The sequence below is a fragment of the Lissotriton vulgaris genome, chromosome 12, assembly GCF_964263255.1.
Source record: "Lissotriton vulgaris chromosome 12, aLisVul1.2, whole genome shotgun sequence".
NCBI lineage: Eukaryota > Metazoa > Chordata > Amphibia > Caudata > Salamandridae > Lissotriton > Lissotriton vulgaris.
The window spans coordinates 441,299,274-441,325,064 of NC_141700.1; the positions used below are offsets into that span (position 1 = coordinate 441,299,274).

A 25,791-nucleotide genomic window follows, 5' to 3' on the forward strand; every position below is an offset into this window, starting at 1 on the left:
GAATTTATCAACTAGCAGGCTTTCTTCGTAGTCCCTTTGTTGATATATTTGAGAACTACAGATTTCCTCTAGAACTAAAAAAATCCCTTAACGCCGTTCTTGCCTGCTCAAGCGGATTAGGGAGTAGCTGAAGTTGGGGGGCATACTCTTTTTCCACTGCTATTTGTAATCTAGCTATTTTAACCCTCTGGGTATTTCACTGGGAGGTCATAAAGGCTATTATTTGACTGCGGGCTGCCGTCTTAAACCCACCCTATACTGAGAAGGGCTCCGCGGTCTTCTCATTAATCTTAAAATATTCAGAGATCCATTCTCTAAAACTTTTCACCCAGTCCTGATCCTGCAGGAGGAGACGGTCCAGCTGCTACCTGGGCCGCTCCCTACTCCCTCCCCCAAGCACCATTTCTAGCTCAACATAAGCGTGGTAGGAGAAAGGATTGCACCCAATATCAGCCTTTAAAACCTGGAGGGATCTAGATATGAGAAAAAAAAAAATTTGTGACGTGGTCCAAAAGCGGTGCGAAAAGCAGGTATAAAATTCCATGTCTGAATTAATTTCCCGCCTCGGATCTACCAGTTGATATTCTTGTCTAATAGCTTCCACTAATTTTTTGGTATTTGGTTTCAGTTGTTTTTTGGTTTTATTTGAAGTATCCTTTCTTAAATTCTGTATAAAATTAAAATCCCCTCCAATAATAAACTGATCAGGGGCTCCCATCAAAAGCTCACTAATTTTGACCAGGGCTGAGATGTCATACGAAACAGGACCATAATAATTTATAAATTTCAAGTTCTTGCCCTGTACCCTTCTTGCCACCCATATCCATCTCCCATGTGGATCCCTATGTACTTGCATGAATTCCCAAGTAAGTTTTCTAGAAAAATAAATGGCAACCCCTCTCATAGCAAGGCCTGCGGATCCCCAAAAAAACATTAGAAAAGACCTTGGGTAAAAATAACTTAGGAGAATTAGATTTTAAATATGTCTCCTGTAAGAACAACACTTGGGGATTAAATGATGTCAACCATCTGATAAGAGCACCAAACGTTTTTTTATTTAGAATTCCATTAGTGTTGACTGATAGGATCTTACATTTACTGGTTTCTATTATTTGTTATTTCTCTAGAGTAAACTCCTGGTTTACTCAGTACCAAAACTTTAAGTTGTATGTTGTCTGTACCTTTTGCTCCTACTCTTTTTCTGCAGTGAACCCTATCCAAACCCAACACTTCCCACCCCTAAAAAGAAAGACCCACCCATCGAAATGTGGAAAAGCCCCTGCTGACCACGCTAATCACATTTCGCCCCTCCCATTTAACCCCCAGGGTGTCATGAAATGACACCCTCAGTGGTCCCACTAGCCCTGCATACCCCCAACAATACCCAAAAATGACCAGAAATTGACTAGCTCGAAAGCACACCTTACACTAAAGAAAGGAACGCCCTTTTCGTTACCATATGACAAATCTACATATAAACCATTCCTTTAGGCACAAGATCCTTGCGAGATCTATTTTAATAATGCCTGGGCTTCTTCCAAATCAGAAAACATAAAAAACTTCCCTTTAACTAAGACTCGCAATATCGATTGTTGAACAGTTGATGCTTGGACACCATGGACTTTGAACAGATGAAGGATCTTAACATACTCTTTCCTTCTACGTGCAGCAGCAGCTGTCATATCAGAAAATATACAACACTTAATAGTCTCATTTACTAAAAACTGCCTCTGCTGAATCGCCTTCGTCAAGATTCTTTCCTTAATTCGAAAGTTTGCCAAGTTCAGCAAAATTGTTTGCGGCATCGTGGAATTGGGGAAAGGTTGGGCTGGGACTCGATGTGCCCTTGTGGTAGCGAGATCACCCTCAAACTCAGGAAGAACTTTGTGCTTAATAAAGGAGTTGACCCATTGGAGAGTTTGGGAACCTTCGATACCTTCGGGAACCCCAACGCTCGTAAGGTTAGACCTCCGAGAATGGTTCTCAAGATCCTCCAATTTGTTCTCTAGATAGTTCTTATTTTTAGCCGCCTCTTTCACTTCCCCAATAAATAACCATATTCATTTGATCTTGCAACACTGCAATTCTGGCTTCCGCCTCCTGCAGTTTGATAGGGAAGCATGTCATTACTTCTTCGATTTTCCCTAACCATTGGTGCAGAGAGGAAATTTCCAGTTGCTGAGTTTTTTTTCATTTCACGAACCTCTTCTAATATTAGATCAAGCATGTGTCTAATATCTAGCTGATAGACACCCACAGTGTCCGTATTTTGGCTGGTGTTGCTTTGCAAGTCAACAGTACCAGGGCTTGTGTTGCCGACCATGGGATCATCCTGGGCCATACACCTTCTGGCAGTACTCGCCCCTGAACCAGTTGGAGTTTGGGTTGTGGCTAGAGTTTTGTTCGGGGCGACATCAAGTTTAAAGAGATATCAATAGCTATCCTTCTGTCTTCATCTGTTGCTCCTTGTGTCTGGGAAGAATTTTGACTTGAAGCAGTTGTTTCAACCCAGCACAGGGATGTTGAAGATGTTAAAGAAGCCGCCGAATCTTTGGCTTGGGCTTGACCTTGATGTAACACCGGGACTTCCGGATGATCAGATACAAAATTACATTGAAGTCTTTCCTGATCTTTTGGAGCTAGGTCTAATAATGATACTGGAAGAGCCGGCCCCGGCGATGGGCCTTTAGATGTTTTTAGAATTGGGCTTTAAGAGGGGGGTTGTAAGGTAACTTTCTTTAAAAACAAGGGAAATTACTTTGCCTCTTTTAAGCCTTTCTTTACGCCATCTAATGCTGAATTGTCCTGCTGAGACTTGGGCGACACAGCTGCGGCTTCTATAGACTTTGATGCAACATTGGCCTGATCGATCCCCAATTCCTCCCGTTCTGGAGAGACGGTAGGGGGCAACTCCCCCTCAGAGCTCTCGGCCATAGGATTTGGAGTTGGAAGTGTTCTCCTTATTGGCCAGACGTGCAGCTTCTTTTGCCTGGGATAGGCGTGCCTTGGGTTTGAGATGGGCTGCAGAATCTATTTTGACGACTGCATTGACATTTTTCAAGGGTTTGCCCATTTTTCCCCTCTTTATTTTCTCCGTAGCTTTTAAAAAAAAGAAAATTATATCCCTTTAGTGTCTTTTTTTCTGCCCCCTCAAGCTCTATTAATCCACTTGATCCCCCTGATGTCTCCCCTTAAATCCTCCATACCTGAATTATATATTCCTCCAAGAGGCTTCATGTCAAATTCCATCCAATTCCAGCGGTCCGCCTAACTGCCGTCTCTTTGTAGACCAGGATATTGCCAGCACTCCAGTTGTTTCCCGGCAAGCGGGCCCCCAAAAGACCAACAAACACAGGGAAGACAAGCTGTTATCCGGATGCCCGATAGGAAGCCACTTAAGACCAGGTGCACGCCCGTGGAAAGACTTCACCGCCGTTCGGGACACAATCACCATCCTCCAGCCTGTCACCTCCACTGATGGCGCCTAACTCCCGATGGCGTATGATTTCCGAGATCTCGGGACTTTCTGCGATAAACGCGTAAAACGAAGGAATCCTTGCCTCGCCTCGTGTCTCAGGTATATGGAACCTGTCACCCTCCAGAACAAACCGCAAGAATCTCAATCGGCAGGAGTCCGATGAGAATCACCAGAACGCCAGGCAGGTACGAGTCGCCATTGCCCGGGGTGGAGCAGCGGGTCACCTATGGCTACTCGGGTGCATGATTCTTCGTAGCCATTGAAATTCTGTAAGGTTTGATATATAATGTAAAGAATGTCATACTAATCATAGTTCTACATGAAACTTAGCCTTTTGTAATATTTTGACCCTTATTTAACAAAAGAACAATACATTGGAAATTGTATGAATGCACTCATGATCTTGTTAGCTAAGCATCTAGATTTCCAAAGCTCATTTCTTGAGGAACATCGCCAAAGTTTCTGTAAAGAGTGAATGGGCTCTTTGAGTTGTTTACATATTGTAGCTGCTTTAAGTTGGATTTCTATTTTAGCCGAACAGTAGAAATACATTGAATACATTTTAGGAAAGTGTGCGTGGCGTGTTGATGCACATTTAAAAACTGCCACTGACCACTTGTGTCTATTATTAATTGAAATTCTGAAAACAAAATGTGTCCTTTCATTCCTCTTAAAGTTACTCATGCAGTGAAATATGACCTAAAACACATTTCATCATGGTAACTAAATGCTAAATGAACAGGGGAGCAGTGAAAAGATACAAAAAGTACCTAATATCGGTGTGCCCTGGGAGCTGGGTAGTAAATCATTTAAGATCAGCAGGAGAACCGAGAACCCCAGAACCACGGTTATCTTGAAGCCCAGTCTCTCGCCGCTGTTCATTGGTATGAACATGCTGGCCAGGTCAACCATCACCAGAAAGCAGGCCGGGATTATCAGATTTACAACATAGTGGCTCGGGGTCCTCTCTATGGTGATCTGTAAAATAAATGTAACATAGAGTGAATATTTCTAAATGTAGTATATCTTACCTAGTAAACATAAGCACATAACAACTCGGACACACATAATTAACAGAACACTAAATAACAGGCAGGGGAGTTCAAAACAAAGAGAGAGAGAAAACAAGAATTGGCAAAGCCAATTGATCTGGCTTGCATTTTCAGTTTCAGCTGGCTCAATTGGCTTTTCCCAAGCTGCATTGCTCACTGAATTCATAGTTCATCTTCAGCCCAGTGACAGGCGCATGCGCGCTGCCAGGTGCATTGAATCTTTTCAGCGATCTCCAGCTGAATGTGTTTGCTTGGTACGCCAAAAGGTTTTCTCTCTAATGAAAAACAATAATGGAACTACTCTAAGCAATTACTTTGATTTGCCACAGAGTGAACCACTGTAGCATACAGTGCATAAAGAAAACAAGGATTATTTTCTGTATACAATGCACGTATGAGATACAGAATAGAATGTGACAAAAAGCGTGATGATGAAGTGTACTTTTCAAATTCTAAAATAGTCCCTTGTACATTGTAATGTAATCAGTTCCTGGGGTAGTCATCCCCATCTGGCATGCTCTCCCCTATATCACTTATGGGCAGATGCGCAACTTGAGCCAAATTTTGAGGGGGTCTGATAAAAATTTTGGGGGGGGGGCTAATTCTTCCAGCCGAAGGGGTGAAAAAAAAATCAAAAAAAGTCTTGTTAACAAGTAAATGGTCTTTTAAAGACCTGTGAAATACTCGGGTGCAGCTGGCAGCTCAAAAACTGTCTGTGTGTGCCTGGGAACCTGTCTCCGCCCTGGCTGACACACATGATGGGGTGGGGGCGGCTATGCACGCCTGCATAGGACAGATAAGATCGGAGTGTAAGGAAAGATGATATGGACCAGAGACCTGTGAAAGAGACCATAGTTAAAGGGTACGGAAAGAGAAGTGAGGGCGGGTAACGGCTGAGGGTAAAGACACAGGTGAGAGTAATGGGAAGAGACGAGAGACGGTGTAATGAGAAGGCTAGAGAGTGCATGGAGGCACTGGTTCCAGCAGAGGCGGTGAAGGGGGCACAGCCAGCACAATTCAGAGCCTCCACCCAACTCGCGACAGTGCCTCGCCCGTACCCTACTCAGTACTGTATGTTACCTTTGCTGGACCAGTACATGCTGTGGACTGGGAGCCGCGGGGAGGGGTGAGAGGCTGAGAACCCGTGGCACATCAGGTACTCGGTGATGCGGCGCCCACTTGGCTCCTATCTGGTCGTTTTAGGGGTCCGAAGAGCCTCTGTGGAGAGGGGCCTTTTTGACAACCCGGCGCACAGATGGGGGATGCTTGTCTCTTGGTCATTTGGAGCATGTTTGGGCCCCTGGAGGCCCCCCTGACTTTCAGAGGCTTTCATCTTGTTGGCCAGACTGGGTGGAGATGCCTTGTACCTAATGCTGCAGGGTTTGGAGAGGGGCCGAGCCTGAAAGGCCTGCCAGGGCAACCCGGAGAAGACTGGGGCAATGAAGTCCCACTCTCCCGCCGTATACTTTCCACTCCCCTACGTACTCCACTCTCTCATTTACTCCAATATGCACCCCCCCACACTCTCACCTTTTCACACAATCTCTTTTCTCAACTCTACAATTCAACCTCACGTGTATTCCCACGTGCGGGTACTCTACACTCACCCTCCAAATCCACTCTCAGCCTAACACCCCACTTCTCCTTGCGTTCCCCCACTTTACTCATGCACAGCTGGCACAAACATGGTCTTACAGCTTATAGTCACAGCAAAGAGTCCTATGACTAAATGGGAAGGGGGTCTGATGGGCAGTGCCAGCTACTGACATAAGTAAACAATGTGACAAACCGACCCTGTCGGACATTGGGAGATGCTGCCACTGATAGACAGCATGAGGGACTGGCAATTGGGGGCATGTGAGGATCTCCCCAAGTAGGCAGTATGAAGAATGGGCAGTGGGGGCAAAGTGTGTAGTTGCAAGTGATGGGCAATTCAAGAAGCTGCCACAATGAACATTGTGAGACAGAGGCTGTGGGGTTCAGAATAGTAAAGTTACATTGGTGAATAGTGTTATAATGTGGCTCTGTTGGGTAATGTGAAGAACTGGGGAGGGTAGTGTGAACATCTGGCACTGGTAGCCAGGGTGAGGAAAAGACAGTGATGGGGGGATGGGGGGGCTGAAGCCCGTTGAGCCCAATGGGTTTTGCGCGCCGGCTTCTGGGTGTGTGAAGCGTCCCATTGTGCCAGAGTGCTTCGCTTTATTAAGGTGAACTTGGGCCGTGTTTAAGACTGTTGCTCCTGCCTCCGGGTGCCTTCCCCTATGGAATGTGCATTGCATTACTTGGGTCCTCGCTTTCAGCGACCCCTTGTCTTCAGGTTCACGCCAGAGGAGGAGGGAGTGGGGGAGGAGTGCATTGCTTTATTGTGTACACATTTTTCGCAGCCCCATTGTTACATGGGGAAACACTTTGGGCTAGTTAATACATTTAAATGCTTTCAGTGTGTAATCCTGGACGCTGCATCAGAAAACAATCGTGATTCTAAGCTTATCACTTCATTTCCGCATGCCTGTAAGAAATGCATATGAATAGGTAAAATTGAACTGACACTCGGGTAAAGCTCTCCAATACCTCTGGACCAGTTCCATTATACTTTGTGTTGGCTCCGGGGGAAGAATGTTTTTGATGCTGGCACAAAGCATTTTGCAACCCCCTCCCCTCAAAAATATGAACACTCACCTTGTGTTTTAGCAAGTTATAGGTAGATATTTATCCAGCATTCCGTCCATCAATTGTTTGTTTTGCATTTATCATAGTGTACACTAGAAAATTATCTCCCCCGTTTAAAAAAAATGGAAGAAAAATCTGTCAAAATAGTACCTATGTAGACCTTAACCCCTTCCATGCTGGTGACGAACCCCAGCCGTCATGCACTACGGTGCTCGTGTGCTGATGACGGCTGGGGTTCGTCATGGCCCGCCCGTGTTCGGCCGGCGGCCGCACACGGGAAAAAAAGCGGCCGCATCGAAGGGGTTAATAATCCCAGGGAAATTGTTTTGCAATGAGAAAAAAGAATAGGTTGCTCCCTCAAAGAAACAGCTTGACATTTGACCTCTATCTTTGGAAGGCACATCAAATGTGACAAGAGAAAAAAGGATTTAAAGGTCCCTAAGGTGTACAACCCCACAGTAAAGGTTTCCTCAAGCTAGTTACTCAAGGTCTGTTTAGACCTATGTCCTCTTTAAATTATTTTGGCAAAGTTTTCAGATGAATATATTGTGTTTACCTAATTTGATGTATATATAAATATATCTAAACCTATTACAACTGACTGCAAGTGTGCATTGCCTATTTAAATAAATGTGGAAAACTACTGGCTGCTGCGTCATCTTTTGCTTGTGACAAAAATAAATGTGGATGAATACAAATAAAATGACCAGAAAATAAATATGGATAAATACAGACGGAAATGTCAAAAAAGTAAATACCATAAAACCGGGAGCCCTAATTGTAAACAACAAGTATGCAACTGCAGCAATGTCAAGGCAGACTTAAAAAGTTAGCTAAGAATGAACATTTTGAGCTGCTATTGATAGAACACCACCAAGAAACCATCAACCCTTACACTCTATCAAATTTTAGGCATAATGGGTTACATAGGCAGAAAAAGGCAGGGGTAATTGGGAAGCCATATGGTGGTCAATAGGGGATAGTGAGAGACGTTTTGTACTTTTGTATAACTTCCCTGCTCACTTCATTGCTTGCAAATGATGTAGATATAAATGGGGACAGGCATGTGACACCCACCTCTTCTCTCACAGAGATGCCAGCCAGGTTATTGTCTGTTTTACTGTGTCTCTTCTATCGGTGCAGTCCATGGACCACCTCAGAAGCGAGGAACATAGGTTACTAACTCGTTGATGCTAATTCATGCAGACGCCCAATGCTTTCCATATATGATTTGGATGTAACAATTGAAATCACAATATGGGCCCCATTCGCAGACATCTGCAGATTAAATTAATGCAATGGATCACTCCCAACATCTTAAGATGTCCATATGAGAATACACCACTTTAAATGGTCTCCTTCAGCAGTCCCTACTCTTTGTCATCGGGTCAGACTACACAGGAGCGCATCACGCCTCTATGTCTATAGCAATGATTGGTGGTGGCAATGCATACATCTTGACCAATGCTGGGTATTGTGTAGAGCTGCAGTTTTCCTTTTTATGCTTGGGTTAACAATGCAGTTTATGGAAAAACCTATTGCTTAAAGTGCATGTACAGTAGGGTTTGGGCCATCCCCCTTCAAGGATTGGCTTACTTAGAGCCGCTTCTTTCAGCCATTGTCGTAAGATATTATCAATCACATATTAGATAAGCCCTTTGAATATTTATCTCCCACTGTCATGCCATTGACTAGTTGGTAGTTTGTTTCGCCTCCTATAGAGGGCTTGCATTGCATTGCAATCCCTGCAGCACTATTTTACATCGAATTGGTATACTCAATTTTCATCCATTTTGCTACTTTCAATTCATACACAGAAAGCAAATCTTTTTACTGTAAAGAGACATTTATTTAATGCTTTATCATTACTCAAATGTGAGACCTACACTAACAGGATCTCCTAATTGCTTTTTGTTTATCATGTCAGATGGCCATCTGGTGGTCAGGCTGCCTGGATATAATCAAAAAGCAATTAGGTGCTTCAGGCATATGAGGTACATGCTTACATGTGGTCATTTTATTAGAATCTACAAGACCCCAACCACTAACACAACACCCTTTCCCGCCACCAATTCCATCACTAATGCTGTCATCCCCAGTATCATGTGACACCACCACTAACACCACCATCTCAATTACCAGGACCACTAATATTAACATCATCAGTATCACCATTACCAACATCCCTGCACCATTAACAGCACCTCCATCTCATTTACTATCAACTCACAAATTTCACCACCACAATACACTAACACTATCACCAACTCCACTACTCACTGCAATTCCAAAACTAATAATCCTTCTAGTACCACACCAATATCAACACCAATATCACCACCAAAACTACCACCAAAACCAACACTGTCAATATCAGTACTACTACCACCACCACCATTACCAAACTACTCACACCATTCCCATAAATTGGCTAAAGCCAACAGGTCTGCCTTTTTGGACTTCCTGTTATTTTTCTTTTAGTTCTGGCCTAAACCACTATTGCCATCACATAATAAACAACAGACACCAAAACGTACAACATACACCACAAAAAACAACTTACACCTGCATAAAGATAGATTTACAGAAAGGGGGTTTAGGAGAGCCTCCTTCAACCAAAGCTGGACTGGGAACCCAAAGCAGCCCTGGATAATATTTTCAGACCAGCCTTCACAGGATGCATATCAAGTGAGCGCAGCGAGCAAGCCTGAAAACTTGAAAAGTGGGGACTTCTCCACCCAAGACAATTCGGAAAAATATGGCAAAAACATCTACAGCACATTTTTCATTATATATTTGAACATATTAACTTGTAAAGCTCTGTAAATAATGACCAGACAGGGCACTTCAGACAGATCGTCCCAAATTAGTTTTAATGCTTTGCGATCTTCTAAACATTGGTAGTGAGTAACTATTACCCAGACAGGTAACCATGAGTGGGTGTGCACAGATCTGCTCAGCTTCACTCCACCCTCAGGAAACATAAAGTCTGCTGTATCGTCACTGTGCCTTGGCAGCCTCCTGGACTGATCTACCTTAATTAGACAGCTCAGTCAGGTAAACACCTGCCGTGGATATCAGTAGGTGACATAAAGGAGACCCCATCGGAGACGAAACAGCCTTTCACACATCCCAGGATCACAATACACAAACCAGTACAGTGATGTAAATATAATACCTATTATTTAGGTGCTCTGTAACTGCAATGTGGACAAGGAACCTTGATTCCCTGAATGTGAGGGACTCTTTACTAGCAGCCTTTCTGAATTTAGGGTTGCCATGAGTCTCGCAGAAGGTAAGTAGAGCCAGAACTCCATGAAAAGAAAAGGTTAAAAAAAGCCCACAAAAAAGCAGCGCGACCAATCCTAACTCTTAAGAGATTGTGAGTGTCCCATCCTTCCCAGAGCTGACATTCAAGGCTGCCAGGTCACTCATTCACTACCTGGAAAGGAAACTCCCTGGTTGCAAGTTTGGCACAAAGTAACTCTAGAAAAGAGTTCAATAACATGAAGCAACTTAAGCTCCACAGACATTAAGAAATGCCCTAAGCAGCAATTTCTCTGAGGACAGGACCCCTTGGTCGCACATCATTCTTCACAAAACTCCGCCATAGGACTACTGAACATATAGAAATGTCACTCTATTTTGAAAAGACAACTTGACACTAAAAGCGGCTTAAAAAGCTCCCTGCAGTACCTGCAGTGTGTGTGTGTGGGGGGGGGGGGGGGCAGGCTTACCCATACTGGAGGGGGCCTCCTCAGCCCCTACTGATGTGAGTTTGAGGGGCCCTTTCAGTATATCTTGCAGGGCGGGCCACTCACGTATTGCCACTGGGCACTCACTGTAGCTGGCTGGCCTACTTGCTTGGGGTCTGGACTAGGCCTGCCTTCATGGTGATTCTCAGGGCTTTAAGTGGGATGAAAATCCTGGGGGGTCTCTCAAAGGGGCGTGGCTTACAAACATGTAGGCTACAAATCTATGCTTAGCATAGTGTGCTGCCCAACTTGTATTTTTCTGTTTCTATCATTGGATCCAGATATATGATACAACAAGTAACATACCTACAACAAATCGGAACTAGTGCCTTTGTCAATGGTTGTTAGTTGCATAAGATAAATAAGCAGCAACTATGGCTTGTATATAATATTGAAAAAGCTTCCACTTAAAGCCATTGTGACACCACGAGGATGTTGCTGATCCTGATTTTCAAAAAGAGAAGGGAAATCCAGAGAGAAAATGACTTACTTTAAAGGATTTCCCTCCCCCTACAATGCTCACCTGGCATGACATCATGCTTGTAACTTCTCCACTAGTGAGAAGTGAGCAGTGTGAGCACGCGCACAACGAAGTGCCTGCTGTCACTGCAATAAAAAAAAATGGACCGCCTGTGCCAGGACATAAAACAGAGCCCGATAGAAAACCGTTTCGAGCCCTCCTTTAACCCTTTCGCTGCGGCGGGAATTCCGCCGCAGTGCTAGGGGGCCACACGGCGCTCCCACGCTGGTGACGGAACCGTGCCTCAGGTGGGCTGTGCTTGTGATGGAGCGGTTCCATCACGGCCCCGCCCGCTCAATAGAACGCGCCGTGCAGGCACAAAATCAGCTCTGCGCAGGCGCGGCAGGCGGACCGTGACGGAACCGCTCCGTCACCAGCACAGCCCACCCGAGGGACGTGACGGAACAGTTCCGTCACCAGCGTGGGAGGGATTAAAACACTGCTGGTGCTCAGCACCTGTGAGACCCGGCCCACTTAAAGCCCTGGGGATTCTTAACTGCGCCAGACCGTCGCCCTCCATGGTCATCTGCACTGTGCAGCACAGCTGTCTGTCTTTTATTTCCACCGCAACTGCAGTCATGGATGTAATGGACAAGTTAGTTTGCCCAACTCGAATATGAAATCATCATTCAGGCAAGCCTTGTCATAATGCAATGACTTTGTGAGGCTGGAAAATAGCTCAGTGAAGGGTGACCTGCGGATTTTGTTACTATGGGGTGATTTTGCAAAATTGCTGCAAAATCGACCCCTAGTAACAAAATTGGCTCCTGGCAACAGAATCAGCTCCTATCCTTCCAGTCTACAGGGGAAATGACAAGAGCCCAGTACTGGCAGCCGCGCAGTTCCTTCAGCCATCAGGCTCTAGGCTTATGGCAGCCCTGGGCAGGGAGCGTAGGTAGGAGGCCCTGGATGAGGGGGTCCGGGCGGGCGGAGCCCCCCGGAGCTCAGGAAGGTGTTTTAATAAAACGCCCAGAAAAGGCGTTCGATGACCAGTACCTGCGGCAGCTCCTACCCTTCTGAATTCATCTCAGAATGATAAAATTTAGGAGGAGGAGGGTATTGTGGCACATGACGTGAGGGACTGGCACAGACGGCTGCAGTGCCAGGCTAATACATTAATAATACAGTGAGTTGTAGTGTGAGTGGCCTCATACATGTGGTGATGACTAGAAATGACAAAAGGCCCACCTGTAATGGCTGGTCATGGACTGCCCGTCGGGGCTCAACGTGAAATGCAGAGTGTGGCCTAAAATACGTGCGCCTACTCACACTTATTACTGGTACTGGCAAAGGTTAAAATGGCTAGGTAGGGGCAACATGATTTAAACCAAATGCGGGGCGTGCTCGTGTTTCATAAATGCTGGCAATGGTTACACAGTCAAACATGGTCATTGTATGCGGGAAGGGGCCTCCTGAGTTAGAAAAAGTTCACCGCCCGGCAAAGGTTTACAAAAATGGACACATGCTATTGCAGTATTATTTAAAGGTGGGGGGGAAGCCTCCTGATAAATGAGAGAGGTGGGGGCGGTAGGCCATCGTCTAATCCTCAGACGGGACAAGCAGGGTATCGTGCAGCAAAATGAATCAGTAAAAGTCCGGTTCAAATATGGGTGTGTGCCTTGTCAGGCGCAGCGTAGGCCAAATGAAGCAGAGGGGTATTGAGCAACAAGCTCGCTTACCTTACAATGCCGCCCATAGCTCAGGGTTTAGAAAACGCCGGTGCCAATTGAGGATCCAAAATATAATTGGTGTGTGCGGGAGGACGCATGAACGTGCGACCTCATAATTTCTCACACTTAGGCAGAGTCAGCACAAGACTACAGTATTGCCGTGGCCGCCCCTGGGGTTTGGCAGCCCTGTGCAGCTGCACAGCTTGCACATGCCTAAGGCCACCCCTGCAACCATTTGCTCCAGTTCAGGTAGTTTTAGGCTTGGCAAAGAGGGCTGACTCTCTTAGCTTTAGTATCAGCCAATAGCATTCCATGGATGGCCTGGTAGCTTCAAAACGTTTCCGGGATGCTTGTTTGGCTTTCACACAGTTTATTTGTCCATAGTCGTTATGTAAAGTAAAAATAGGCAAAATGGGAACTAGTCCATTGCAATGGGTGCTTTGCAATGTATGCGCAAACATGCACACCTTTGACCACCATCTTAAAATGCGATTTCATACCATTCCGAAATGGCTGTAGTGCAAGGCAACTCCAATGCAAAGAAGCATTGGCAAAGTCAATAGGTCAGCATTTGTCTTTCAAAGGTGAGGCCTACTGACCTTACCAATGCTTCTTTGACATAGCAGACAGTCCTAGGACACCCCCGCGCCGCACGGCCACCAGCTGCTGCGTGTGCTCTCCCTGCCTGACTGCCTCGCTGCCGCCGCGTGACCACGCCCCCTGCCCCCGAGCTGCGTGGTCCGTGCTCGCCTGACCTGCCCCTGTTGTTTTTGCCGTGTTATTCTTCTTTTGTCTATTTATATTGCCTGTTTTACTGTTGTTTTTGCCGTGTTATTCTGTATTTGTCTATTATATTGCCTGTTTTATTGTTTTTGTATCTTCCTTCCTGTTTGCCGGTTTTGCTGCCGTCCGTCCTCCCTCCCCGCTCCCCGCTTCCCGCCACCGCCGCCGACCCCGCCCCTTTTTGCCTTCTGTACCCTCCCCGCTCCCGCCTCCCAGCTGCTCCGCCCCCCGCGCACTTCGCCATATATGGCGACCGTGCGAACGAGCAGCGGTCACGCGCAGCGGGCGCGCCGATTGTGCGCCGAAGGCGCGCCAAAGGTAAGCTCGTCTACGCCCGTCCGCGCCTGGACCGCGCCCAGTGCCAGGACCCCTGGACCCCACCGACGGAAGACGACCCGACAGTCCTACGACGCCGCAACACTCATCGCACTCAACACCGGCCGAATCCCGGGATGCTACCGAGCCACCCCGAGACGCACCCACGGACCCTTCAGCTGCCACGCCTGCAAGTTCACCTGCATCCGGACCTGCCTCGCACAAGCACCCGCCAAGCCGAACACCAGCAGCAACCACCTCAAGTGCATCCTGCTCAACACCCGCTCCGTCCACAGACACGCCATCGAACTCTGGAACCTCCTAGACGCCACAGCCCCTGACGTTGCCTTCATCACGGAGACCTGGATGAACACCTCTTCAGCGCCCGACATCGCCATCGCCATCCCAGAGGGCTACAAGATCACCCGGAGGGACCGCACCGCCAACCAGATGGGAGGAGGCATCGCCATCATCCACAGGAACACCATCCGAATCACGACTAGCACCGACAACACCCTCACAACCGCCGAACACCTGCACTTCCAGATCCACACCGACCCGAAGACCACCCTCAGAGGCACCCTGATCTACCGACCCCCGGGACCACGCACTCAATTCAGCGAGGACATCGCCGACTTCGTCAGCCCGCATGCCCTCCCCTCCGCTGACTACATCCTCCTGGGGGACCTCAACTTCCACCTGGAGAACAACAACGACCGCAACACCAGCACTCTGCTCGACAACCTCGCCAACCTTGGACTCAAGCAACTGGTGAGCACCCCCACCCACCTCGCCGGACACACACTTGACGCCGTCTTCTCATCCAGCAAAGACATCGCCTTCAGACACGCCACGGAACTCCACTGGACGGACCACAGCTGCGTCCACTTCACCATCAGAGGAACGACGATCCACCACCACCAGCAACAGGTTGCCCGAAGAAACTGGAACAAGATCACAGCCGACCAGCTCGTCGCTTCCCTGAGCCAGCACCCTCCTGCCAGCTCAGCGAACCCCAGCCAGGCCGCCGACAACCTCACGAAGTGGATCAGCAACTGCGCGGACGAACTCGCCCCTCTGAAGACCCCGCCCAGCAGACCCGGCAGCAAGAAAGCCTCATGGTTCACCGACGAACTCAAAAGCTCCAAGAAGAACTGCCGAGCCCTCGAGAAAGTCTGGAGAAAGGAACCTACACCGGACAACATGACCGCCCTCAAACTCGCCACCCGGAAGCACCACCAACTGATCCACGCCGCCAAGAAAACTGCATTCAAGAACCGGCTGGACAACAACGCACACAACTGCAAGGAACTCTTCAACATCGTGAAAGAGCTCTCCAACCCCAACGCCGGAAACAACGACATCACCCCTTCGCAAGACCTCTGCAACTCCCTCGCCTCCTACTTCCACAACAAGATCGCGGACATACACAACAGCTTCAGCACCCATCCTACGCACGCCACAACCACAGCAACGCCACCCACCACCACCCTCCGAGCCTGGACTCCGATCAGCACCGATGACACCGTCCGCATGATGAACTCCACTCGGATCGCCGACTGACCTCTGCCCTCACCACGTCTTCAACAAGGCCGACGCTGTCATTGCACCCCACCTGCGGGACATTATCAACACCTCCTTCGACACCGCCACCTTCCCCGAGAGCTGGAAGCACGCCAAACTCAGCGCGCTACTCAAGAAACCTACAGCAGACCCCACCGAACTCAAGAACTACCGCCCCATCTCGCTACTCCCGTTTCCAGCCAAAGTCATCGAGAAGACCGTCAACAAACAGCTGGCCGCCTTCCTGGAGACGAACGGATCCCTCGACCCCTCGCAGTCCGGCTTCCGAGCCAACCACAGCACCGAGACCGCCCTCATCGCCGCCACCGACGACATCCGAGCCCTGATGGACAACGGAGAAACAGCGGCCCTCATCCTCCTAGACCTCTCCGTGGCCTTCGACACCGTCTGCCACCGCACCCTAGTGCAACGCCTCAGCAACGTCGGAGTCCAGGAGAAGGCACTGGAATGGATCGTCTCCTTCCTCGACGGAAGAACGTCCGCCTGCCACCGTACAAGTCAGAGGCCACCGAAGTCATCTGCGGCGTCCCTCAAGGATCCTCGCTGAGCCCTACCCTCTTCAACGTCTACATGAGCCCCTTCGCGGCCATCGCACACCAACACAACCTCAACATAATCTCCTACGCCGACGACACCCACCTGATCCTCTCCCTGACCAACGACCCCGCCTCCGCCAGAGCCAACCTGCACGAAGGGATGAAGGAGGTAGCCGAGTGGATAACGACCAGCCGCCTGAAACTGAACTCAGACAAGACGGAGGTCCTCATCCTGGGCTCCACACCCACCGCCTGGGATGACTCCTGGTGGCCCCCCGCCCTGGGCACCGCACCCAAACCGACAAACCACGCACGCAACCTGGGCTTCATCCTGGACTCCTCCCTCTCCATGACCAGACAAGTCAACGCCGTCTCCTCGGCGTGCTTCAACATCCTGCGCATGCTACGGAAGATCTTCTGGTGGATCCCCATGGAGACCAGGAAGACCGTCACCCAGGCCCACGTCACCAGCCGACTGGACTACGGCAACGCCCTCTACGCCGGAACCACCGCCAAGCTCCAGAAGAGACTCCAGCGGATCCAGAACGCCTCAGCCAGACTCATCCTCGACATCCCACGAAACAGCCACATCTCCGAACACCTGAGAGACCTGCATTGGCTCCCCGTCAACAAGAGAATCACCTTCCGGCTCCTCACCCACGCACACAAAGCCCTACACGATCAAGGCCCGAGCTACCTCAACAAGCGAATCAACTTCTACGCTCCCAAACGCCACCTCCATTCCACCAGCCGCGCACTCGCCGCCGTCCCACGCATCCGTAGAGCGACAACAGGAGGAAGGTCCTTCTCCTACCTGGCCGCCAAGACCTGGAACTCCCTCCCGGCCGACCTGCGCCTGACCCTCTCCTTCAGGAAGAAGCTCAAGACCTGGCTGTTCGAGCAGTAACGGCTCCCCCCCCTAAGCGCCTTGAGACCCAACGGGTAAGTAGTGCGCTCTATAAATGTCCTTGATTGATTGATTGATTGATTGACATCCCTGTGCCCCTTGTATTTTTGTTTTTCTATATTTAACAGCTGTAAAACTGTTGTAATCCACATTCTGCATATAGCCACACAACATTCTTTTCAACTCTTTTATGGGACAATACAGTAGAATTCAAAAACCTAACATTATACAATGTTCACAGCTCGGAAACAGCAATTCCAACGCGATCTTAACCAAGCATGCAATTACAGCGTAAGCTTAACAACGCATGCATCGTTACCACACTGTTTTTTACCACATCCTCCCTTTACAACACATGCCATTACCATGCAAAGTGTACATATATATCATTTTTAGGGTTTAGGGTAGGTATGTGTTTTTGGATAGAAGGATTTTTTTAGGGTTGAAGGAAGGTGTGGATTTTCGGGTGGTAAGGGAATTTCTTGGGTGGGTTAGGATTTTTGGGTGGTTGGGATTTTTAAGAGTTTAGGATGGGTATGGGTTTTTGGGTGGCAGGGGCATTTTAGGGTTTAGGGTGGGTATGGGTTTTTGGGTGGCAAGGGAATCTTTAGGGTTTAGTTTGGGTATGGGCTTTTGGGTGACATGGGAAATTCTAGGGTTTAGTGTAGTCATGGGTTTTTGGCTAGCAAGGACATTTGTAGGGTTTAGGGTAGGTATTGGTTTTTGGGTTGGAAAGGATTTTTTGAGGGGGATATCCGGAGGAAGGTTTGAGGGTTGTTATGGGTAATATATATATATATAGACTGGGCACCGCTGAAACATATGGAGATGCGGTGAGGTGGTTATGGCATAACATCATTTTGTTAAGGGGTCGCCCTCAACCCCGAGTTTTAATTTGATTAGAATCACATCCATGCTGCCTGGTATTTGCCTCTGCCCCAGTGCCATCCATTTATTCAAAAGTCCGACCCAGCGCAAATAACAATTGTTGACTTGTGCCTGGTCCCAGTAACCGTCCATCTGTGGGGCATTATGGGACCGGTAGTCCCGAGGGGTGGATTGCACTGGCCCAAACATTGACATTGAGTTTTAAATACATTTGATGTTGGTAATGTGACCCCGAGGTGAGATCTTTATCATCCGATCCCGTCACCAATAATTGTGGCAGCATGACAGGCAACCTGCTCAACAAGCTTTAATGCGTGCAGCTGAGGGCTAAGGACACGATGTACAGAAACAATATCAGCTCGAGGGAACTTTCTGGGACTAAGGTGCCTGACCTTGTGGAACAACAATTAAGTTCGGCAGCATGGATTTTTAAGTACATTTTAATCTTATTACTTAAAACAGACGTTAAAGGACTACAAGTTTGGCTGCAGATTTTATTTGCCTATAGAATTCCCACTGTGACGTAATTCATGGCATGTGTGTGATTTACTCTGTCTGCTTTAATGGGATTTCCCATCAGTTGATTTTACATAATTCGTGAAATTTATTTTTGCGTTATGTTTGACCTGCTTTATTGGAGACTTTAGGCTGTACTTTACAGACACACACATGCATTATCAGAGCCATATAACGAATGGCTACACATGAATGTGTTTTCTATGTCTATGATGAGGTCCAGGGGGAAGGGCTATTTAATGTGTTTGATATATGGCGCCAAACTAGATCGACAAAGGCCTCTGTGCAGGCCGAAACGCGTCTCTTGTACCTGGGATTGAGGACGACATGATTGATTAAACTGATGCCAAATCCTGAAACCACTTTGTACCTGTACCTTCTTCCATGGAGTTCGCCTTTGTGGGAGCTGGATGTTCTGTTCATATATTTATTTTTATATATATATATATATATATATATATATATATATATATATATATTCACAGAAAAAACCATAGGTTATAGTGGATATATAGTTAGGAATTTGCATTTACAAAACCTTGAAAATTCAATGAAAAAACCATAGGTTATAGGCCATATATAGTTAGGAATTAGCATTTACAAAACCTTATTTTACTCGCATAAAACCATTGAAATTCCATATATAGTTAGCTAACTATAAGCGCTAACTATATATCGCGCACCCGCAATCCACTGCTGATGATGTCACATATTACATCATTCATGACATGGTCAGTGACATCACTGATGACATCACTGATCAAAACAACCAGTGATTGTATGTGTCTGTAAAGTTTAAATATGTTTCACATATTGAAGAATGAGTGGATGTATAAGTGTCTGGATGAAGAATTTAGTAGGTGCATGACTGACTGTATGAGTGAGTGATTAAATGTGTCTCACTTAGTACATGGGTTAGTGACTAAACTGTCTTAATTCGTGCATCAGTATGTTTGTTGTTGTGTAAGCTGCTGCATGTGTTGATCAGTAGCTATAAGAGTGGCCATATGGGTTATTGATTGGTTGCCCAAATATTTGAATGGGAGGCTGAGTGTGTGTGTGGGTGGCTGGGAGGTGCGTGACTCTGTGCATAGATGTGTAAGTAGTTGATTCACTAGGAGTATGAGTTCAAGAGTGCATGTGGAAACAGCTATATGGGCGGTTGACTGTGCATGGGTGTGTTGGTGAGTGAATGGATTTCTCATTGCTACATGTGCAAGTAAGTACGTATGTAAAACACAATACATGTGAGAGTTGAGATATATAAATAACTGAACATAAGACCCAGTGAATGTGTGAGTGGCTGTATCGATCACTGTGAGCTTGTATCAGGGATTATATAAGAGAGTAAATATGTGTTATTATATGTTTGAATAAGTAAGATGTGTATAACTGTATAGTTGAGGAAATGGAGGTGTGATTGATTCTTTGCATGACTGACTAGGTGTGTGAGTAACTCCATGGATGAGTGACAGTCTGTGAGTGTCTGTTTATACTGAGTGTATGTAAGGTTATATTAGAGTCTGAAGAGGTTCATTGTATTATCACATGAGTGATGTGATCAGTGATGACAAATGAGATGTCATCAGTGATGTCATTTGAGTTGTCATCAGTGATGTCATCAGTGATGTCATTTGAGATGTCATCATTGATATCATTTGAGTTGTCATCAGTGATGTCATTTGAGATGTCATCAGTGATGTCATCAGTGATGTCACTGACCATGTCATGAATGATGTAATATGTGACATCATCAGCAGTGGATTGCGGGTGCGCGATATATAGTTAGCGCTTATAGTTAGCTAACTATATATGGAATTTCAATGGTTTTATGCGAGTAAAATAAGGTTTTGTAAATGCTAATTCCTAACTATATATGGCCTATAACCTATGGTTTTTTCATTGAATTTTCAAGGTTTTGTAAATGCAAATTCCTAACTATATATCCACTATAACCTATGGTTTTTTCTGTGAATTTCATTGGTTTTTTAATAGCAAATATGAAAAGCTTTAAAATGTCAAGTACGTGATAGATAAAAACATTTTCGTATTTATGCACGCTGATGTGCTTTGAACGCTGCCCCCCCCCTCCCCTCTTTTGCCTTAGTAGTACTCTCTCTTTGCAGATACAGAAGGGTAGTTAACGCAGGCCTTTACCCCCGTTGTAATCCGTCGTACCTCCTTGTCTCTCCATTTGATTGATTGTTGTCCAAGCATTTACTGTTTTAGAATTGGTTCTCTTTGGATCATTCTCTATTTACAAACAAGCACAAAGTCGCAATACTCTGTTTAGTCTTTGCAGATAGTGAAAAATCGTGTAAAAAAATAAAAGTAATCGAGCAAAATCAGTAGGCCACTAATTGGATCTCTTTTTGACCTCGCTAAAATAGAAATATTAGGAACAACCCTTCTTGAGAAATACGAAAATAGTGAGATGAACTGAGCTCCACACCATGAGGGCTGCAAGACAGCTCGGCTCCATCACCCATCCCGCACAAAATAATGACAAACCCTATGCAAATATTAAAAATATAGACAACACACCAGCAAAGAAACAGGGTAAAACATTTTATTAAAAAACTATTTACATAACGTTGGTTTATAAGATGATGTCAGTAGTGGACCGATGTGTGAATAGATCGAAAACAGCACAAGGCTCCAAGATCCGGATAGCAAGCTCCTGGATGTTGGGTGCCATAGTTTAGAGTTCTGAATTTCAGCCTTTTTCAATGCCTGTGCTTTGTTGAATCAAAATGGCGGCTTGACACAAAGCTGACTCAAGCGTTGTTACTGATGCTATGCAGACCAAAACTGGTTTTCAGTTTGTACATTTTTCTAGATTTTTCAATCCAAGTTTGGTTGACTTTGTAGAACGATGGCTTCAGATTTTCAACATACGGTGTGGTGGCGCTGACTGGGAGGGGGCGCTTCGCTCCTGCCCCCTCCCCAAGTAAGATTTTCATACGTGAAAGTACGTTAATGGTTTTGGTCCCTGAGATGCTTCGATGTCACTACCATTCTCAAATAGCATAAGTTCTAGATGTTGGGTGCCATAGTTAAGAGTTCTGAGCAGCGCTTGTAACACTGTCTGAAGCTTATTTCCACCTACTGCAGCTTCACTATTCTCAAAGTAAGTGAGTGTCGTTTGTGGACCTGACTGCATTAGAAAACAATGTGATATGTTACCTTCCTAAACAGCTTGACGGAGGCCCCTGAGGGGCGCTGTGATGGCCATGGACTCGGAGAAGACGCTTGGCTCCGACACCCTCCCCAAGTCTTATAGCACTGGTGTAGCCTGAGATCGCCCCCGACATAGGCGGCCGGCTCCCGGGGTCCGGCGGTACTTTTTGCCTTTTGATGACTCTTCAATTCTGGACCTTGTCCCACAATCCGTTTGACCTGAAGACAAGCTGTAGTGAGGCGCCCCTTTATCGTTTTAGTTGCCATTCCGCCCGCTTTTGCTACACTGTGCCTCTTCCGCCATTCAGCTGTTTTCCGCCCGCTCTTGCGACTACAGCGTCTCGCTCACCATGTAGTTGAGATGCGCCCGCTCTTGCGGTGCAGCGATAGGCGGCTGCCACAGGACTCTCAAAATGGCGGCCGGCTCTTCGGTTTTGGGCCTGGTCCACTAAAATGGCCCTGGGACACCTTGGAACTCGGACGCTTGTCTGCTAGGGCTTGGGTCCCATTCTCGAAAAGCGTCCCCTCAGCCGTGAAGATTCTACAAAAGTCTTGGGGGCCTCCGACTCCCGCAGGCTTCTGGTGGGGAGCGGCTGCCATGATTGCTCGTGGAATGGCCACGACGGAGCTACGAGATGGTAGTGGTCTCATGCTGACGCCAGCTTTAGTCTGAAACATCCAGAAACACTGTAGACTACCAATTCGATCAGTTCCGGTAGCGCCCCAACATGACCCGGAAGAGAAGAACTTGCCCTCCCCTCTTTGACTGATGGTTCTTGTTGCCTGTCCCCTCTGTTGTCATTTAACAGAACTTTTTGGACTGCTGAAAGGGGTTGTGTTCTGAACGCTGGTTGGTGGAGACATTTAGACTATATTCTTGACCTACGTTGTCGCGTAATGCGTTTTATGACACGCCGCGTTAGCGCACCCGGAAGTGATCCGAGGCGCGGCGCGCAGCGCGTAACGTAAGCATAACAGGTCATGTGACTTGTTAATAAAACTTTTCATTGGTTCATTTTACTTTTGTTAATTTAATGATGAAAAGCTTGGTCATATGACCTAAAAATTACGCTTTTTATTATTTTCGAACAATATTTTTTTTTCAAACATATGTTATAATATTCCAGGCTAATGTACTTTCCCGGAAAATTTACAACTGTCTTGCAAGTAAAATATATTCCTTTTTCGAGAAAAAGGGCGTTTCTTCCTTCCATGACGGAGCCGTTGAGTAAAAGAGATTCGGCCTGCTGTCTTAGTCGCCGATACGCCTGATTATCAGATTCTTATCGATCACTTTATGTTGCAGACATGAAAAACACAACTGCCCTTGACCATTTATCTTTACTGCGTTCCTACATATTATACCTTTTATCCGTCATGTAATTGGACTGCTTTATTTCACTTGCCTTTTACTGATTCGAAAACAGTCACTAAAAGTAAAAACTTTACAAATGAAAATACTACTACCGTGTTTTGTTTTAAAAACCTTTATTGTGAAAATGTCAGTATACAAATACGGGCCTATAACCACGTGGGCCGGCCACGGAGCAAACTCAAATCGTATATGATGAGGAGACATTTACACTGTAGAAGAACGTAACGAGCGGGCCATTAGGTGACAAGAACAAAGGTGTCTAACAGTTGCGGAATCGGTGGACGTACATTTTGTAATTAAAATACGACAGGGCCACTTACAATAACATTTTCTAGATATACATTTGCGGGCAAAGAGTTACGAGTCCCATTTATACCGGCGCCATTTTGGGCGAGGCCGGGCAGGTCCAAGATATAGTCAAAATGTCTCCACCAACCATCGGCCAGACCAGAACCCCTTTCGGCCCTTTATGTTACAAGATGGTGTCTTCCATTCAGAAAATATTGGTGGCAGCATTTTGAAAGGAAACAGAAACAGCCGTTCTCCTAGTGAGTTTCACATTGTTACATTTAGGAAGAATGTTGAAGAGTAGTATGTGGAAAATCTGAAGCCATTTTTCTACAAACTCTCAATCAGACTTGGATGGAAAAAAAAACCTGAAGAATGTACAAACTGAAAACCAATTTTTGTCTGTATAGCACCAACAGTAACGCTTGAGTCAGCTTTGTGTCAAGCCGCCATTTTCATTCAATCAATAGCGTCCCCCTGCACACATTCAGGGACCTGGTCGTGTCTTCAGATGAAACGCATTGTAGGAAAAGAAGCAGAAAGGAAAAGGAAAAAAGTTCCGCCGGACCTAGTGAAGCTGCAGCAGGTGCAAATAAGCTTCAGACAGTCTTACAAGCACTGCTCAGAACTCTCAACTGAGGCACTCAACATCCAGGACTTGCCATTCGGATCTTGGCGCCTTGTATTTTTGTTTTGTTTTTGATGGAGGGGAAAGAACAAAAAACAGACATTGAAAAAGGCTCAACAGTGCAGGGCGCCTTGTGCTGGTTCCGACCTATTCACACATCGGTCCGCTACTGACATCACCTCATAAACCAACGGGGCACCCCACGCCGACTTTCGGCGCAGCATTGTAGGATGGCCACACCAGTGCGGCAATTTGCTGGACACCACCTCGGTGCCATCCAGATCTCGACGCGTTCATTCATTCAATAGCGTCCCCCTGCACACATTCAGGGACCTGGTCGTGTCTTCAGAAGAAACGCATTGTAGGAAAAGAAGCAGAAAGGAAAAGGCAACAAGTTCCGCCGGACCTAGTGAAGCTGCAGCAGGTGCAAATAAGCTTCAGACAGTTCTACAAGCACTGCTCAGAAATCTCAACTGAGGCACTCAACATCCAGGACTTGCCATTCGGATCTTGGCGCCTTGTGCTGGTTCCGACCTATTCACACATCAGTCCACTACTGACATCACCTCATAAGCCAACGGGGCACCCCACGCCGACTTCCGGCGCAGCATTGTAGGATGGCCACACCAGTGCAGCCACTTGCTGGACACCACCTCGGTGCCATCCGGATCTCAGCGCGTTCGAGTCACTGTGCCGGAAGAGTGACCGGAACTCAGCTGAACACGCCGTCTTTCGGCGCAGCATTGTAGGATGGCCACACCAGTACGGCAATTTGCTGGACACCACCTCGGCGCCATCCGGATCTCGGCGCGTTCGAGTCACTGTACCGCAACAGTGACCGCAATTCAGCTGGACTTTTCGACTTTCGGCGCAGCATTGTAGGATGGCCACACCAGTGCGGCAATTTGCTGGACACCACCTCGGTGCCATCCGGATCTCGGCGCGTTGTGCTGCCTTCGGCCTATTCGCACATCGGTCCGCTACTGACGCCGCCTCACGTGCCAACGGATTTTCTACGCTTTTTGTAGCCCTATGTCGCATAACAGGTCATGTGACTTGTTTATAAAACTTTTCATTGGTTCATTTTACTTTTGGTTTCCTAAAGATGGAAGGCTTGGTCATATGACCTAAAAATAACACTTTTCATTGGTTTAGAACATTTTTTTTTCCCAAACGATGAAAGCCCCACCTTGTTTCTGGATCATTCAGACTGAAGCTGGCGTCAGCATGAGAGCACCACCATCTCTTGGCTCCGTCGTGGTCATTCCGCGAGCAATCATGTCAGCCGCTCCCCACCGGAAGCCTGCGGGAGTCGGGGGCCCCCAAGACTTTTACACAATCTTCACGGCTGAGGGGACGCTTTTCGAGAATGGAGCCCAAGCCCTAGCAGGCAAGCGTCCGACTTCCAAGGTGTCCCAGGGCCATTTCAGTGGACCAGGCCCAAAACCGAAGAGCCGTCCGCCATTTTGACAGCCATGTGGCAGCCGCCTATCGCTGCACTGCAAGAGTGGGAGCAACTCCACAACATGGTGAGCGAGACGCTGTGGCCGCAAGAGCGAGCGCAACTCAGCTAGATGGCCGCCACCTGGGGAGGCCCGTTCACGCCGCCTCCCCCCCCCCCCCCCCCGGGCCGCCGCACGCCAATT

At 47.0% G+C, this 25,791-nt stretch overlaps 1 protein-coding gene across 1 annotated transcript in view; it reads right to left on the reverse strand.

Annotated features, from left to right (window-relative positions):
• Positions 1 to 25,791, reverse strand: part of LOC147674141 (5-hydroxytryptamine receptor 3A-like) — an 874,588-nt gene that overhangs the window by 187,445 nt on the left and 661,352 nt on the right. The window contains exon 7 of the mRNA XM_086946471.1: positions 4,249 to 4,456. Coding sequence (XP_086802597.1) covers positions 4,249 to 4,456 — 208 coding nt within the window. The remainder of the gene's footprint in view (positions 1 to 4,248; positions 4,457 to 25,791) is intronic.